The sequence below is a fragment of the Scyliorhinus canicula genome, chromosome 6 (genome assembly GCF_902713615.1).
Source record: "Scyliorhinus canicula chromosome 6, sScyCan1.1, whole genome shotgun sequence".
Taxonomy (NCBI): domain Eukaryota; kingdom Metazoa; phylum Chordata; class Chondrichthyes; order Carcharhiniformes; family Scyliorhinidae; genus Scyliorhinus; species Scyliorhinus canicula.
The window spans coordinates 44,702,827-44,722,073 of NC_052151.1; the positions used below are offsets into that span (position 1 = coordinate 44,702,827).

The 19,247-nt window shown below is 42.5% G+C and overlaps 1 protein-coding gene across 1 annotated transcript in view; it reads left to right on the plus strand.

Moving 5' to 3' along the window:
• LOC119967133 (prolyl endopeptidase-like) overlaps positions 1-19,247 on the plus strand; it is a 160,278-nt gene that overhangs the window by 18,636 nt on the left and 122,395 nt on the right. Inside the window, exons 4-6 of the mRNA XM_038799252.1 lie at positions 1,784-1,914; positions 8,165-8,374; positions 15,745-15,866. Coding sequence (XP_038655180.1) covers positions 1,784-1,914; positions 8,165-8,374; positions 15,745-15,866 — 463 coding nt within the window. The remainder of the gene's footprint in view (positions 1-1,783; positions 1,915-8,164; positions 8,375-15,744; positions 15,867-19,247) is intronic.

The following is a 19,247-nucleotide window of genomic DNA, read 5'->3' on the forward strand; positions in this document are numbered from 1 at the left end:
TGTTGGTAAAATGTGAGGTTATCCACTTTGGTTGCAAAAACAGGCAGGCAGATTATTATCTGGATGGTAGCAGTTTAGGAAAAGGGGAAGTGCAGTGAGACCTGGGTGTCATGGTGTAACAGTCGCTGAAGGTTATCATGCAGGTACAGTAGGCAGTGAGGAAAGCTAATGATATGCTGGCTTTCATAGCGAGAGCATTTGTATTGGAGTAGGGATGTCTTATTGCAGTTATACCAGGGCTTTGGTGAGGCCACATCTTGTGTGCAGTTTTGGTCTCCCAGATTGAGGAAGGACAATCTTGCTATTGAGGGTGTCCAGCAAAGGTTCACCAGACTAATTCCCTGGATGGCAGGACTGACATATGAAGAAAGACTGGATCGACTGGGCTTGTACTCACTGGAGTTTAAAAGAATGTGAGGGGATCTCATAGAAACATATAAAATCTTGATGGGACTGGACAGGCTAGATGCGGGAAGAATGTTCCCGATATTGGGGACGTCCTGAACTCAGGGTCACAGGCTAAGGATAAGGGGTAAGTCATTCAGGACTGAGATGAGGAACAACTTCTCGAAGAGAGTTGTGAATTTGTGGAATTCTCTACCACAGAAAGCCGTTGGTGCCAATTCATTGGATATCATAGAATTTACAGTGCAGAAGGAGGCCATTTAGCCCATCCAGTCTGCACTGACTCTTGAAAAGAGCACCACACCCAAGCCCACACCTCCACCCTCTCCCTGTGCTAGCCACTGTGCCACCACGCCGCCTATTTAAGAGGGAGCTGGACGTGGCTCTTGTAGCTGAAGATGTATGGAGAGAAAGTGAGAGTGGGATACTGAATTTGCACGATCAGCCATAATATTGATTGGTGGTGCAGGCTCGAAGGGCTGAATGGCAAAATCCTGCACCACCAATCTATGTTTTTCCTGGCAGTTTTTGTTATAGTTTGCCATTGTCCCAAGTCTGCCTTAGCTGGAATGGGAACCAAACCTGTGCTGTTAGCATTATTATGAACCACATACTAGCCATTTAGCCAACTTGAGCTAGCTGAAAAAGAAACTGAGGAAACAAACAGACCATTCCAATTTCTAAGAAACTGGGACTGAAACCGACTGCAATCCAAAATTTCTGGGGAAACTAAAATCGTATAAAAGGACACGGGAGCCATCCGAGCTCTGATGATGATGATTCTGGTGGTACTGTATAAAGGCAAGCTTAAGAAGACAGATGCTAGATACAAAAGCTGAAAATAAGCATTGATATGTTTGTTGCAATTGTTTCTCTTGCTCGAAGGTAACAAGCAACTCTGTTGTGAGCAGGGTTGAGAAAGCTCTGCGGGTGTGCGCCATTTTTGGTGAAGATCATGATTGTGGAACTCTGGTTGGCTGTCTGTGTGTTGGTGTCAGTTGGGCATCAGGCTTAACCCTGGAAGAGGAGCTGAAATTGTTCATGAGGAAGACAGTGTTTTGTTGGACCTGTGGCCAAGATCGATGACATTCTGAATCGACTGCTGAGCCAATACTCAAGATCTGTCTTAATTGTACTTGCTGTTTTACGTGTAATTTTTTATTTATAATCGACTGTAATTTGTCTGTTGAGTTGATTCTGGGGTGAGAGGCTGCATGAGATGTTTTTTTTAGTGTTTTCTTTGTTTTGTCTTGTAAAAATTGTTTTGTTTAAACTTTGAGAGTTTGCGGCTTAGTTTCTTTTCAGGAAATTATCTGGGGTTGGGTTTGAGTTTCGTAACATCCAAATTTATATTTTCATAATTTATTTTCTTTCATAGATATTTTCACTTCTTCAACACTGGATTACAGAACCAAAGTGTGATGTATGTCCAAAATTCACTGGATGATGAACCCCAAGTTTTTCTTGACCCCAACAAATTCTCAGATGATGGAACAGTGGCTTTAAGAGGTTGGTGTTAAAATACCCCAGAATATATATCACTTTATTTACTTGATAAAATTATATATCTTTGAAGAAACGCAAGATAACAGTTAATGTAAAATGCTGGCAATGCACATCAGGTCAGAGAGCATCTGTGGAAAGAGAAAGATAGGGTTAGTGTTTCAGGTCAACAACCTCTTGTCGGAACCATTTATATTTTTGGATGTTCACTATAATTGAGTTTTCTCATTTCTATATGTTTTATTAGAAATCTAAGTTTTATAAACATTAATTATTAACTGAAGATAAACCGAGTAGTTTATGCCTGGAACCCATAACTTGTGTGTTCTAATCTCTCCATGGCAAGTTGGGATATTGAATTCATTAAAAATCTGGTCATTTTCATAGAATCGTAGAATTTACAGTACAGAAGGAGGCCATTCGGCCCCTGAAAGAGCACACTAACTAAGCCCATACCTCCACCCTATCCCCGCAACCCCACCTAACCGTTGGACACTACGGAGCAATTTAGCATGACCAATCCACCTAATCCGCACATGTTTGGTGGGAGGAAACCTGAGCATCCGGAAGAAACCCACGTAGACACGGGGAAAATGTGCAGACTACGCACAGACAGTGACCTAAGTCGGGAATCAAATTCAGGTCCCTGGCGCTATGAAACAACAGTGCTAACCACTGTGCTGTCGTGCCGCCCATTTTGTGAGCTAGCACTTGGAAACGACAATGAAAGATTGTTTTATAGAACCCATTAGTTCACCATAGTCCTTCAGGGAGCGGAATATTTTTCACTTGCTTGAATGAGTAATATTCAAGCAACTAGACATCTGTGTACCAAAGTAGACAATAGTGGTGTTCCCCAATCGGAAAACCTGGCTCAACCAAAAGGTCCACTCACTGCTAAAGCCCCAGACGGGGACATTCAAGTCTGACAACCTTGACCTATATAAGAAATCCAGGTTCGATGTACGGAGAGCCACCAGGGACACCAAAAGACAATACCGGATCAAACTACAGTCCCAGGCCAACGACACAAACCCAAGACATCTATGGCAGAGCTTACATGAGATCACAGGTGACAAAGCAAGGCCAGGCGGAATCTCTGGGGCTGGAGCATCCCTCCCCGATTAACTAAAGAAGTTCTATGCCCGTTTTGAACAGTCAGCCAATACATCAGTGCCACCCGCCACAACAGCCTTGGACACACCTATACCCACTATTACAACCTCGGAGGTAAGAGCTGCCTTCTTGAAAGTAAACTCGCGGAACACGACGGGCCCCGACGGAGTTCCCTGGGCAAGCACTCAGAGCCTGCGCTGACCTTCCGAGTGTATTCGCAGATATCTTTAACACCGCACTTCGCCGCTCCGAGGTCCCTACCTGCTTCAAGAAGACCACCATAATACCAGTACCACAGAAGAAGAAGGTAGCGTGCCTCAATGACTACCGACCGGTGGCCCTGACATCTGTTATCATGAAATGCTTCGAGCGGCCAGTCATGAGGCAGATCAACGCCAACCTCCCAGATGGTCTTGATCCATTGCAGTTCACCAACCACAGCAACCGATCCACAGCAGATGCTATCTTTCTGGCCCTACAATCAACTCTCGAACATCTCGACAACAAGGACACTTGCGTCAGACTGCTGTTCGTAGACTATAGTCCGCCTTCAACACCATTATCCCTAAGACTAATAACCAAACTCTGCAACCTTGGACTTGACTCCTCCCTGTGCAGCTGGATCCTTGACTTCCTCACCAACAGACCGTAATCTGTCAGGATAGGTAACAACGCCTCCTCCACAATAGTCCTTAATACCGGGGCCCCGCAAGGATATGTGCTCAGTCCTCTACTGTACTCACTATACACTGGTTTCCTCTCACAAGTTCTAAAACACGTGCTTGATAGGTGAATTGGACATTCTAAATTCTCCCTCTGTGCACCTGAACAGGCGCCTGAATGTGGCGACTGGGGATTTTCACAATAACTTTATTACAGTGTTAATGTAAGCCTACTTGTGACAATAATAAAGATTATACCGTTGACCTGGAAACAGTGCAGTAAGAAAAACATTTCTGTGGGGGAAATATCTCAATTATTTTGTCTGGGAAGTTTGCATCAATTGTAAAGCGATCAGTTGCAATTTACATGGATAAGCAATACTGATCTATGTAACCTGGTGGCTCTTGACATTGAAACAGTACCAACACTAGGAAGGAAGCCATGTAGCTGGACAACACAAGGAGAACTGTCCACAAAAAGGATGGCTGCAAACAGCAGGGTTGAAGGGTTATGGGAGAGGATTAAACACAAGAGAATGCAGACAGATGAAGCGGAACACCGAATTCTTGAGGAGAAGCAGCAATTCCTGCTCACAGAGGGCAGTTTTTCTGTTTGGCAGGAAAGGAGACCGTAAGCTGGTTTAAAAAGGTCTACAACTCGCAGAATGTTATAAATAGTTCAAAAAGACTAAAAAAACTGGATGTTTCCTCAGACGTGGCCAGCCGTGAATGAAGGTGGGATTGTTTGCCAGTTGAAAAATAACTTTGGAAAGCTTCACCATCAGGTCAGCTATCCCCTAAACGGAGAGCATTTGTAGAATTGTGTCTAGCTGCTGATAATTGTACCTGTGAAGCGGAAGAGGTGAGATGTGGTCAGATAGGATTCCTGATCCATCTTGTGTAAATAAAGAGCCGCAGACTGTGGAACTGTGTAGCTATGTAGTGTAACACATTTGTGGAAGCGATGTGGGTGCTTGTGGTTGTGTAAGGACATATCTTTCAATTAAGTGAATGTACCTCTTTATTTGAGGTATGATTTGCCTGTTGGTTCAAGTTTAATTTAAGCTGGTTCTGATTCGTATTCAAGTAAGAGTAACGAAACATCGGTAAACTCTTCTTCATTTGATAAATTGGCTTATTTTGGTTCATGGTTTTCCCCAAGGGGAACATAATACTCGTCTCGGTAATGGTGATCATGAAACAATTGGATTGTCTTAACCTATCTGGTTCACTAGGAACGTGTTCTATGGCATGGGTTCAAATTCCTCTGCGGAACTGGTGGAATTGAAATTAAATTTTTTAAAAAAAAATCTGGAATTGAAATCTAGTTTTAGCAGTGGCGATCGAGAAGCTATCATTGGCCTAAAAACCCATCTAGCTCGCTGATATCCTCTAAGAAAGGAAATCTGTCATCATTACCTGGTCTGACCTATTTATGACTCCAATGTAGATGACTCTTTTTAAATTATAAATTTAGAGTACCCAATTCATTTCTTTTTTCCAATTAAGGGGCAGTTTAGCGTGGCCAATCCACCTAGCCTGCACATCTTTGGGTTGTGGGGGCGAAATCCATGCAAACACGGGGCACCGTGAGCCATCAGGGCTAACCCACTGCGCCACCGTGCTGCCCCTAAATGTAGATGACTCTTAACTGCTATCTAAAATAACCTATCAAGGTGCTCAGTTATACCAAACTATTGCCGAAAAGTCAAAAAAGAAATGAAACTGGACGAACCATCCAGCATTGAGCTAATCACCAGAAAAGACAATAGCACAATGTGCCCAGTCAATGCTGCAAAGTCCTTTTTGAAAAATAAAAAAATTAATACATTTAGAGTACCTAATTCTTTTTTCAAACTAAGGGGCAATTTAGCATGGCCAATCTGCCTACCCTGCACATCTTTGTGTTGTGGGGTGAGAACCACACAGACACGGCGGGGAATGTGCACACTCCACACGGTCAGTGGCCCAGGGCCGGGATTAAACCCGGGTCCTCGGCGGCGTGAGGAGAGCAGTGCTAATTACTGCCACACCATACTGCCCTCTGCAAAGTCCTCCATATTAGCATCTGGGGGTTTCAGATAAAATTGGGAGAGCTGTTCCACAGAATGGTCAAGCAATAGCCTGACATAGTCATACTCATCAAATCACACTTGATGATGTTCTAGATACCACCATTCCTGGGTACGTCTTACCCTTCTGGCAGGACAGACCCGACAGTGGCACAGTGGCATTCTGTCTCCAGGTTCCTACCACAAGTCCCGAAAAATGTGCTTGTTCAGTGAATTGGACATTCTGATGAATTGGAATTGGACATTGGACGTACCCGAACAGGCGCTGGAATGTGGCAACTAGGGGCTTTTCACAGCAACTTCATTGCAGTGTTAATGACAGCCTACCTGTGACACTAATAAAAATTATTATTTTTATTACTGCATATCTTAATTATGTGAAGTGGTTGTTAATTAGCATTAATGTAGCATTTGAGAGGTTTATTCTTTTATTAAAGAAAATTACATGAAGGTTCAGTTTAATTTAGCTGTTGAAGAACAAACGTATTCATTTTACAGATTTAGAACACTACTACGAGTAATAAAAGAACACCATTTTACTATATCTCTCCAATTAGATTGGAGATTTTTTAGTCTATTAAAAATACTTATGGAAGTTTTCCTACAGCATATTGCATAGTTATATTGTGTAATTCAATGCTTTATCTGTCTCATCAGGTTTTGTCTGATGTAGGTAATGCTCAAGGATCACTAGCATTGTGCAGTAATTGGCAATGTAGGCCAGTTCATTACTCCGTTCCTCTCACAAACAGTCATTTTGATTTATGATAAACTATATTTTATCATCCTGAATGTGCAATAAGTTGATAATTTTACCTTTACTTTGTCAATTCTGACCAATGTGTGTACATGCTTTAGCGATATCTAATAGTCTAATATCTAATAACTAAGTTGTGTTCAGGTAATGTGGTGGCTGAAGAACAGAGCAGAGTAAATTGACTTTTTAACAATCAATAATCAGGCAATTGGGATCTGGTTTAATTGGAAGCTTGGAGACAAGAACTTTGTAAAGACTAAATAGATCACTTTCAGAAAGCCGGCAAGATGTGATGGAACAGGTGGCCTTCTGTTGCTGTGAATTTATATGATTCTATGAATTAATTGTTCCAGGAGTGACCAGTACTTAAATTGCTCTTAAGTTGCCATAGAAATCCCTTCATCTTGTGATCTATGATCATATCATCTTAGAATGTTGTGTTGAAGATTTTTTTTTTAAATTTAGAGTACCCAATTCATTTTTTTCCAATTAATGGCCAATTTAGCATGGCCAATCCACCTACCCTGCACATCTTTTGAGTTGTGGGGGCAAAACCCACACAAACAAGGGGCGAATGTGCAAACTCCATACGGACAGTGACTGAGAGCCGGGGTTGAATCTGGGACCTCGGCGCCGTGAGGCTGAAGTGCTACCATACCGCCACTATGACTATGAATAAAATTGCTGTGGACACTTTTTTTGTCCATGAAATCTAAAGTGAATTTCGTTTATATTTTCTTCTCCAAACAAGTGGCTTAAACAAAATATTGTCTTTGACGCAAATGTTATTAGAGGCTGGTTTAGCACACTGGGCTAAATCGCTGGCTTTTAAAGCGACCAAGGCAGGCCAGCAGCACGGTTCAATGCCCATACCAGCCTCCCCGAACAGGCGCTGGAAGGTGGCGACTAGGGGCCTTTCACAGTAACTTTGTTTGACGTCTACTTGTGACAATAAGTGATTTCATTTCATTTCATTATGCAGTTTTTAAAACTAGGGGCGGAATTGCCCGCCGATTGATGGCAGTGGAATTCTTCGATCCCGCTGCAATGAATGGGAGATTTGGCTGAGCACATAATTTTCCGTCCTCACTAGCAGCAGTAAGGGGGGGGAGGCTCGCAATGGAGAATCCCGGCCTCATTAGAACTCTAGGTTTGATTAGAAGTGTTTGTGTAACTTCATAATTTATTGAGTCATTCAGAAAATATCTGAATATAACGGATATGGGCTTAATTCTTAGTACGTGCTGTATTGACTGATCTCCGGCGGGGCGGTATTATGGGTGCCATGGCAAATATCATCCATTGTTCCCACTCCTGAGTAAGAGTAACTGTTCCCACTTTCGGGTAACCACTGTTGGAAGTATGCAGGTGTGGACATTTGTCAAAAACAACATTTATTGTGCTATAACCCCTTCAATAAAATAGCTTGAGGTTTTTATGAACAATGGCCATCTTGACAGATGTCAGAGTTGCCTTGATGCTTTTGAATTTGTAGTTGAGCAGGCATGGTGAAAACTAACCAAAATAATTTGGCTTGTTGCGAAGGTGTATTTTATAAAATTCATGAACACCTATTGAATAATTAGTTCAGCATTGTAATCAGTAATTACCTAAATAATATTTAATGGTTTATTTCCTTCTGTTTTCAGGTTATGCATTCTCTGAAGATGGTGAATATTTTGCATATGGGCTGAGTACAAGTGGGTCAGATTGGGTAACCATCAAATTCTTAAAAGTTGATGGTGTTGTGGAACTTCCGGACACCTTGAAAAGAGTGAAGTTCAGCTGCATGGCTTGGACCCATGATGGAAAGGGAATATTTTACAATTGTTACCTGAACCAAGATGGAAAGAGTGATGGTAAGATAAACTTATTGGAAACTATTATCAAAAGGGAAAATACTTTGTGGACACAGATATAAATATAGGATATATCTATTATTTCCCAAAATAGTATAAATTAAATAGCAATGATTCATGGGCTGGTTTAGCTCAGTGGGCTAGACAGCTGGTCTGTAATGCAGAACAAGACCAGCAGTGCAGGTTCAATTCCCGAACCGGCTTAACCGAACAGGCGCCGGGATGTGGTGACTAGGGGCTTTACTTCATACTTGCGACAGTAAAAGATTATTATTATTATGTAGTGGTATGACTAAAATATACCAGGATGGTTGCTCCATGTACTTTCAATTCAACTGGAACTCAAATTAATGTGATCGCAAAAGAAAATTCACTTTTTTCATATGTATAGTTACTTGCACGTTTCTCAGTTTCTGGTTTGAAAATTAGTTTTATGTGACAGGAGGCGGTTATTCTCCACCGAATTCCCAGCCTCTGATCTGCTCTTGTCGCCACAACATTTATATCTGGTCAATGGTAGCCCCCAGCATATTGTTAATGGGAGATCCAGCGATGGCAATGCCATTGAATGTCAGGCGGTCAGGTTTGGATATTCTCTTTTTGGAGATGGTCATTGCCTGGCACTTGTGTGGTATGAGTGTTTATTGCTACTTATGAACCCAAGCCTCGATATTGTCCAGTTCTTGCTGGATATGCATATAGACTCTTTCAGTATCTGAGGAGTGGTGAATGATGCTCAACGTTGTGCAATCATCATCCCGACTTCTAACCATATGATGGAAGGAAGATCATTGATGAAGCAGCTGAATACAATTGGGCCTAGGAATCTACCCCGAGGAACTCCTGCAGTGATGTTCTGGGCTTCAGATAATTGATCTCCAATAACCACAGCCATCTTTCTTTGTGCTGAATATGACTTCAACCAGTGGAGAGTTTCACCCCTGATTCTCATTGACCACAGTTTTTCTAGTTCTCCTTGATGCCACATCTGGTCACCTCAACTCAGTTCAATCCTTTTATCCATGTTTGGACTTGAGGCGATAATGAGGTCAAGATGTGCATGGCCTTGGTGAAACGCAACTGAACGTCAGTGAGCAGGTTATTGCTGAATAGGTGCTGCTTGATAGCACTATCAACGACCCCTTCCATCACTTTCAATGTTACTCCACTTATTAATTGAAGGTCTCCTCCTTATAGAGAAATAAATAAATAAATACATGCGGTACCATAATCTTGATTTCCATTTCTTCTGCCTGAATAGATCATTGGTAATTTCAGCGATTAAAATAAATTGTATTGCTTTGTAATTCTAAACAAGTAATTGAAATAGTACAACATAGCGAACCTTTTAAGTAGTTTCAAAAGAGAAAAGAATTATCCAGTAATACCATTTAAATGATTGATAAAATTTGTGCTATTTGTGAAACTGAAGAATTAATTTCCTGAAGGGAAATGCCTTTAAGCATTTGTGATTAATGTAGAAATTGTCATATATATTACATTTGTGGCGATAATGTTATTTGAAGCCTGGGTTAAGGTATCCAGACTGTGTAACTGCTAAAGCTGTAATTAAGAAGAGGTCCTCATTTTTTGATTCTAACCATTTACTTGTTTACATATAGAGGGCTAATCAAACATTATTCTGACTGTTGGAGTGTCCCTGGAGAGCAGATAATGTATGCGGGATTGTGTTTAGTCCTAGCCAAGCAGGTCATGTGACATCTTAGTGAGATATGATGCAGTTAACGGGAAGAACCGTGGGCGGGATTGTCCGACCCACCCCCGCCGGGTCGGCGAATTGTCGGGAGCGGCGTGAATCACGCCCCGCCACTCCGACGTCAGCTGCCGAATTCTCCAGCGCTGGTTTTCGGGCGGGGATCACGCTGTGCCGGTCGGGGGCAGTTGGCAGCGGCCTTCTCTCTCTCTCTCTCTCTCTCTCTCTCTCCTCTCTCTCTCTCTCTCTCTCTCTCTCTCTCTCTCTCTCTCTCTCTCTCTCTCTTCCCCCCCCCCCCCCCCCCCCCCCCCCCCCCCGGCAATTCTCTGTTTCATTCCTTTTCTGAATTCTGCCTCTGCATTTTCTATCCCTAAATGCAGAATAGATAACGCTGGATCAGACACGTGTCTTGATTCTGAACTTAAAATTTCGTAAGTGCTTTAAATGAATGCAATTTTAGTATATTGGCCAACTTTCATTTGTTTACTGGAAAAATAATGGATATCTGGGATCTATATTTTGTTGCAAGTGTTAATATTGATGTAAAGAATTCAATGAATGAATTACTGAAGAGGAGGACTACAATCAGTGCTAATTGTTAAATTCACAGGGGGGGCCGACACTTTGAAACCAGAAAATGCTGGAAATATTCAGGTCAGACAGCGGCTGTTGAGAGAAACAAAGTTAACTTTTCAGACCAATGACCTCTCATCAGAACTGGGAAAAGATTGCACTGTAATGGCTTTTATGTAGGTGAGGTGGGGGAGGGTGGAAAAATTTGTGATAGTGTGGAAGACAACAAGTGAAGGGAATTAGAAAGTAATAAAAGATGAGCAAGTTAAGACAAATGTAAATTCTTTTGGCAAGAAGATCAGAACTTTTAAAAAAATATATTTTTCTTCTCCTTTTTCACATTTTTATCCAAATTTACACCTACCACAATCAATAGTAACAAATACAATCAATCCCCTGGCCAAAAATTCCTTCCTTCCCACCAATCCCCAAACAACCCTCAACATTTTAAATAGAAACATCAAAGAAAAAGGAATCAGGAATCCATCATTACCCCAAACATAGTCATCAACAACATACACAGTCCAAACCCCACTCCAATGTTCAATGCCATCCAATTCTTGAAAGTGCTTAATAAAGACAGCCAATGAATTGTAGAACCCTTCCAGCCTTCTCCTCAACTCAAACTTCACCTTTTTGTGTGCTAATAACTCCAACAGATCCCTCCGCCACGCCAGGACACAGGGTGGAGAAACTGACCTCCACCCCAACAGGACCCGCCTTTGGATGATCAGCGAGGCAAAGGCTAAAACATCTGCCTCCGCACCCGCGTCCAACACCGGCCAATCCGATACCCCGAATAAGACTTCCAGAGGACCCAGCTCAAGCCTCACATGTAACACCTTCAAAATTACCCTGAACAACTCCCTCCAATAGCCCTCCAGCTTTGGACAGGACCAAAACATATGAATGTGGTTTGCGGGGCTCCTCCCCCAACGTTAGCAAACATCCTCTACCCCCTCAATGAGTCGGCTCATCCTCGCCTTTGTGAGGTGCGCCCTATTTACCACCTTCAGGATCAGTCACAACCTCGTGTACCAAGTTGAGGCATCATTCACTCTCTAGAGAACCTCACACCACAACCCCTCCTCCATGCCGTCTCCCAACTCATCCTCCCACTTTGTCTTAATCCCCTCCAGCGTTACCTTCTCTTCCAGAATCGCCCCATAAATTGCCGACACCACCTCTTTCTCCATTCCCCGTGTCGCCAGCACCTCCTCCAACAGCATGGATGCCGGCAGCACGGCAAGCTCTATCTCCTTAGCGAAATCCCGGACCTGCATATACCTAAATATTTCCCCCTGCTCCAACCCATATTTTACCTCCAGCTCCTTCAATCCCGCAAACCGGCCCCCTAGAAGCAAATCCTTTAATGCCCTGACTCCCTGCTCCTCCCATCTCCGAAAACTCCCATCCCACTTCCCTGGCTCAGGTCTTGTTTCGAAATCTGATGAAATATGTTCGTACTTCTAATTCTACTACTTAATCTGATTGGTAGTTTAAAGCCTGAGATAACACAATTTTAGTCTTGATTGTTTTATTGGAGAGCTCGAGATATCATAGAATTTACAGTGCAGAAGGAGGCTATGCGGCCCATCAAGTCTGCACGGCCCTTGGAATGAGGACCCTACCTAAGCCCATGCCTCCACCCTACCTAACTTTTTTTTTAAAATTTAGATTACCAATTATTTCTTCCAATTAAGGGGCAATTTAGCGTGGCCAATCCACCTACTCTGCACATTTTTGGGTTGTGGGGGTGAAACCCACGCAGACACGGGGAGAATGTGCAAACTCCACACGGACAGTGACGCAGAGCCGGGATCGAACCTGGGACCTCAGCGCCGTGAGGCCCTACCTAACCTTTTGAACACTAAGAGCCAATTTAGCATAGCCAATCCACCTAACCTGCACATCTTTGGACTGTGGGAGGAAACCAGAGCACCTGTAGGAAACCCACGCAGACAAGGTGAGAAAGTGCAAACTCCACACAGACAGTCATACGCCGCCAGGAATTGAACCCTGGAGCTGTGAGGCAGCAGTGCTAACCACTGTGCCACCGTACCGTCAGCAAGTTAGGAATTTATGATTGCTTGACATATGCAGTCACATTTTTGCGCATAGGAAGATGCATTGCCTAAAGCAGCGGTCCTTCATACTAGGCACAAGAAGTAGCATCTGAAGAATGAATAAATTGCAAGATTATTTATGGAGTTCCCAAAATAGACAATTGAGGTGTCAGTATTTTCCCCAACTCCTTGAGAGTTTTGAAATATATCTCCTATGACTGGGGACCTTTATAGTTACTTAATTCTAGTTTTTATGGAAATCAATCCTTAATAACTTGTGATAAAAATAGAAAAATGCTGGAAATACTTAGCTCAGGCATCATCTGCAGAAGAAGAACAGAATTAACGATCTAGGTCGATGATCCTTTCATCAGAACAACTTGTGTTTGTCATTGATTGCTCAGTGCAACCTAATGCTTTTTTTTTAGTGCTGCATTGTGAAAGGTATTTTGAAGAATACATTACATTTTTCTGCTAATGGAAGGAAAGACTTGCATTGCTATAGTACCTTTCACAACCTCAGGTGCCAAAACACTTTACAGCCAATAAGATAAATTTGAAGTGTAGTCACTGTTAATACAAAGACGTAGAACATTTACAACAGAGAAGGAGGATATTTGCCAATTGAGCCCTTGTTGATCCTACCTTCCTGTACTAGTTCAACAGCCCTTCAGGTCACCACTCTTTTAAGTAGACATCCAAGTACATCTTAAATGTGCACTTTTCTGCCTCTACCACTCTTTCAGACGATGTGTTCCAGGTCCCTATAGTAATTTGGATGACTTAACTCCCCTCTGACCCTTCTGCGAATTACTTGGGTCTTCCTGCCATTTTTCTCTTGTCCCGTCCAGTAGAGAGTGTGCCTTTCCCAGTAGCCGCCCAGACAGGTCCCGCAGTCTCTCTCTCTCTCTCTTTCCTCTCTCCCCCCCCCCCCCCCCCCCCCCTCCCCCCCAACGTTGTCTGCGTCCAGTAGGTCCTCTAATAGCGATTGTTTTGACATCCGTGTGTATGTCTTTGTTCCCCTATGTAGGAAATTCTTAATTTGCATGTATCGTTACAGGTTTCCGCTGGGCAGTTGGAACTTCTCTGTTAGTTCCTCTAGTGTTAGTCTGTTGTCTGCGTAGATGTCCCTAACTATCTGTTAGGGGCCAGGGTTTAGAGAGCCTCAAAGTGCATCATGGAGTTCACCTGACCCACAACTTTTAATGGATTGTGGTATGGGGAGCACACAGCCCACTCTACAGGTATGGTAGAGCAAAAATGGAAAAGTAATTTTTAAAGCAAAACAATGTTTATTCTATGAATAAAGGTGAGGTGCCTGAAGATTGCAGGGTAGCAAATGTGGTGCCTTTGTTTAAGAAGGGCCGCAGGGAACAGCCTGGGAATTACAGACCAGTGAGCCTAATGTCTGTGGTGGGTAAGTTGTTAGAAGGTATTCTGAGAGAATCTACAAGCATTTAAATAAATCTCTTCATTGTCCAAGTAGGCTTACGTTAACACTGCAATGACTTTACTGTGAAAAGCCCCTAGTCACCACATTCCAGCACCTGTTCGGAAAATTCAGAATTCTCAGCTGGTACTGTAATTGAACCCGCGCTGCTGGCCTTGCTCTGCATCACAAACCAGCTATCTAGCCCACTGAGCTAAACCAGAGAGAGGCAGGGACAGTAGGAAAGCTTTGTGAGTGGGAAATCATGACTCATAAATTTGATTAAGTTCTTTGAAGGGGTAACCAAGAAGATAGATGAGGGCAGTGCAGTCGACATTGTCTACATGGTCTTTAGCAAGTCTTTGACAATGTATCGTATGTTAGGTTGTTGCATAAGGTTTAATCTCCCGGGATCAGGGTGAGGCAGCCAATTGGATACAAAATTGGCTTGACAACAAGACTGAAAAGACGGTTGTGGAGGGTTGTTTTTCAAATATGGAGGCCTGTAACCAGCTGTGTGTCTCAGGGATTAGTGTTATTTGTTTTTTATATTAATGATTTGGATGAGAATTTAGGAGGCATGGTTAGTAAGTTTGCAGATGACACCAAGATTGGTGGCAGACTGGATAGTGAAGAAGGTGATCGGAATCTTGATCATTTGGGCCAGTGGGGCGATGAATGGCAGATGGAGTTTAATTTAGATAAATGTAATGTGACTTTGGTAGATTGAATCGGGGAAGGACCTACTCAGTTAATGGCAGGGAGTTGGGGGAAAGTTATAGAACAAAGAGATCTAGGTGTACAGGTTCATAACACCTTGAAAGTGGAGTCACAGGTGGACAGGGTGGTGAAGAAGGCATTCAGTATGCTTGGTTTCATTGGTCAGAACATTGAATAAAGGAATTGGGACGTTTTGTTGAAGTTGTACAAGACAGTAGTAAGATCACACTTGGAATACTCTGTACAGTTCTGGTTGCCCTATTATAGAAAGGATATTATTAAACTAGAAAGAGTGCAGAAAAGATTTACTAGGATGCTACCGGGACTTGATGGTTTGAGGTGTAAGGAGAGCTGGATAGACTGGGGCTTTTTTCCCTGGAGGCTTAGGGGTGAACTTCTAGAGGTCTATAAAATAATGAGGGGCATAGATAAGGTAGATAGTCAACATCTTTTCCCAAAGGTAGGGGAGTCTAAAACTAGAGGGTGTAGGTTTAAGGTGAGAAGGGAGAGATATGAAAGGGTCCAGAGGGGCAATTTTGTCACACAGAGGGTGGTGAGTGTTGGAACGAGCTGCCAGAGGCAATAGTAGAGGCGGGTACAATTTTGTCTTTTAAAAGGCATTTAGACAGTTATCTGGGAAAGATGGGTATAGAGGGATATGGGCCAAATGTGGGCAATTGGGACTAGCTTAGTGGTTAAACTGGGCGGCATGGACCAGTTGGGACGAAGGGCCTGTTTCCATTCTGTAAACCTCTATGACTCTGTAACTTGCTATTTTTTTAATAAACCAATTAATTTACAGGCTTTTTTAAAAAAAGTATGAAAATGATGAAGACAGATCTCGTACAATTGTTATTTTTCTTACCAGGGACTGAAACATCTCTGAATCTTCATCAGAAATTGTATTATCATAAACTGGGATTTCAACAGTCTGACGATATATTGTGTGCTGAATTTCCGGATTACCCCAAGTGGATGGGTGGAGCTGAGGTATTATTAAATGATAGTTTCATCTTAAACTTAACTTTGCTGTATTTTGATCACCGCTACACTGGTAACTCAGTTCTAGTTGGAAACTTTTTTTCAGAGAGGATGTGACATGCAATGTTATTTGATGACCTACATCTGCTGAAGTATTTATCACCAATCTGCCCAAGTACACTTTTCAGTAAAGATGTGTTAAAGCTATCCTATTCATACTTGAAATGAGGATTTTTGAGCAAATGTAATTATCTTTTCAAATTTATTAATTTCAAAATGGTAATTCAGAACTTTGCTGTGGTAGTAGCCCTAGTTTTTAGGTACCTTGGGATGGGGGGACATGCATTTACGGAGCACTTTTTATGACCACCAGATAACTCAAACTGCTTTACTGTTAATGAAGTATTTTTCAGAGGGTAGTCACTTGGAAGGGTAAAAGACCTGAAAATGATGGTTGACAGTTTTCTCAAATGTAATGAAGACATTAACTCTAGTGCCAGCTATCCTGTAAGTACCTAATCTAGGTATCCATTCTTCAATGTGGTTGTATGCATTGTTGGCTGGCTATTTCACCATGGACATGCATGCAATGTTGATCCTCTTTGTACGTCATGATCTTGTTCTATCAGGCACTTGTCCTGTCCCTCTCCAGGGGCTGCCATTGCTAATGGTATTGCGCCACTACCTGAGGGTGATTATGGCACAGAAGGGGAGCATTCAGTCCATCGAGTCTCTGCTGTCTCTCTGTAAAGTAGTCCAGTCCAATTACCCCGCTCTATTCCTGCACCTCTGAACATTTATTTTTTTCAGATTAAAAACAAATTACTGCAGATGCGGAAATCTGAAACAAAAACAGAAAATACTGGACAATCGCAGCATGTCTGACAGCATCTGGGCTGGTTTAGCACGCACAGGGCTAAATAGCTGGCTTTTGAAGCAGACCAAGGCAGGCCAGCAGCACGGTTCAATTCCCGTACCAGCCTCCCCGAACAGGCACCGGAATATGGCGACTAGGGGCTTTTCACAGTAACTTCATTTGAAGCCTACTTGTGACAATAAGCAATTTGTATCATCTGCGGAGAGAGAGAAGGGAGCTAACGTTTCAAGTCTGGATGATTCTTTGTCAAAAAGGATTTATTTCCTCAAGTGGCTATCAAATTTCCTTTTGAAATCATATATTGCCTCCACTTCCAACACCCTCTTAGGCTGCGAGTACCAGGTCATTGCCACTTGCCACATAAAGTTCTTCCGAGCATTCTCCAAGAATCTCTTGCCTGAAACTTTAAATTTATGACCTAGAATCCTTGATTCATCAACTAATGTGAACATATTTTCTTTGTTCACCTTATCTAAACCTGTCATAACCTAGTACATCCCTATGAGATCGCACCTCCAGCTCTTTGGGGAAATAACCCTCAAATTCTTCAACCTTACTTTGTAGCTAAGTTCCCTAAATTTATTCTGGTAAATCGCCTGAGTTCTATTATAATAATAATCTTTATTAGTGTCACAAGTACGCTTACGTTAACACTGCAATGAAGTTACTGTGAAAACCCCCTTGTCACCACATTCCGGTGCCTGCTCGCGTACTGAGGGAGAATTCAGAATGTCCAATTCACCTAACAAGCACGTTTCTTGTGGGAGGAAAACGAAGCGCCACACAGGGAAACCCACACAGACATGGGGAGAACATGCAGACTCCGCAGAGATGGTGACCCAAGCCGGGAATCGAACCCAGGCCCCTGGCGCTGTGAAGCAACAGTGCTAACCACTGTGCTACCGTGCTGCTCAAGAACCTTCGCATTCTTCCTGAAGTGTGGTAACTGGAACTGCATGCAATCTTTTAGTTGTAACCTAATCAGAGCTCTATAAAGGTTCAGTGTAACTTTCCTGCTTTTGTTTTCAATATCGGTATTTATCAAGCTTAAGATTCATATTTCTTTGCTACCTACTCTTAGTATACCCTACAATTTTAAAAATCTAGCTCATGGATCTCCAGGTCTCCCTGTATTTGCATGCTTTTTAGTGCCATTAAGTATATTTTGCCTCTCCCTGTCCACAGAAGATTGAAAAATGATGGCAAACCTTTCAACTATTTCCCCTCCCTTCTGCCAAAATACGTTGTCTCTCACTTTTCTCTATTAAATTCCATCTCCACTTTTTAAAAAACTTTACAGTAACTAATTTTTTTTTCCAATTAAGGACAATTTAGCGTGGCCAATCCACCTAGCCTGCACATCTTTGGATTATTGGGTGAAGCCCATGCAGACACGGGTCGAATGTGCAAACTCCACACAGACAATGACTCTGGGCCAGGATCGAGCACAGGTCTTCAGTGTCGTTATGTAGCAGTGCTAACCACTGCGCATCGTTAAATTCCATCTGCCACTTGTCTGCCTATTTTGCAAGCCCATCTAAATCTTGTAGCAGTTCATTGGCATTGCCCTCACTTGTCTTCATTGGAAAATGTTCAAAATTTACTACTTGCCATCCTTCAGTCTGGAAAATGACCACTTAGCATGACTTGCTGCTTTCTGTCCTTAAGCCAATTTTCTTTATCCAAGCTGACACTGACCCTCATTCCACGAGCTTCCATTTTGGTAACTAGCCTATATTTTGTCAAATGCTTTTTAAAATCTGTGTTTTTTTAATCTTTGGGACGTGGGCGTTGCCAGCAAGGCCAGCATTTGTTGTCCTACCTTAATGATCCCTGAACTAAGCAACTAACTAAACCCATTTCAGAAGACAGTTGAGAATGAACCATATTGCTGTAGGTATGGAGTTGCTTGTTGGCCAGACCAAGTCAAGGTGGCAGATTTCCTTCCCTAAAGGGCATTAGTTAACTACTTGGCTTTTTATGACAATCAGTTGTAGCTTCCAGGTCACCATTATTGAGAATAGCTTTGAATTCCAGATTTTGTTTTATTAACAGAATTTAAATTTCACCAGCTGCCATGGATGAATTTGAACCCATGGATCTAGAGGCGGCACAGTAGCACAGCGGTTAGCACTGTTGCTTCACAGTACCAAAGTCCCAGATTTGATTCCCAACTTGGGTCACTGTCTGTGCGGAGTCTGCATGTTCTCCCTGTGCCTGTGTGGGTTCCCTCCGGGTGCTCCGGTTTCCTCCCACAAGTCCCAAAAGACGTGCTGTTAGGTCATTTGGACATTCTGAAATCTCTGCCTTGTGTACCCGAACAGGTGCTGGAATGTGGCGCCTAGGGGCTTTTCACAGTAACTTCATTGCAGTGTTAATGTAAGCCTACTTCTGACAATAAAGATTATATATATATAGAGCATTAGCCTGGTCATTTGGAATACTATTTCAGTCACTCCGCCACTATATCTCCTAACTATAACAACATCCCTGCGTTTCCTTCTTCAAATCAA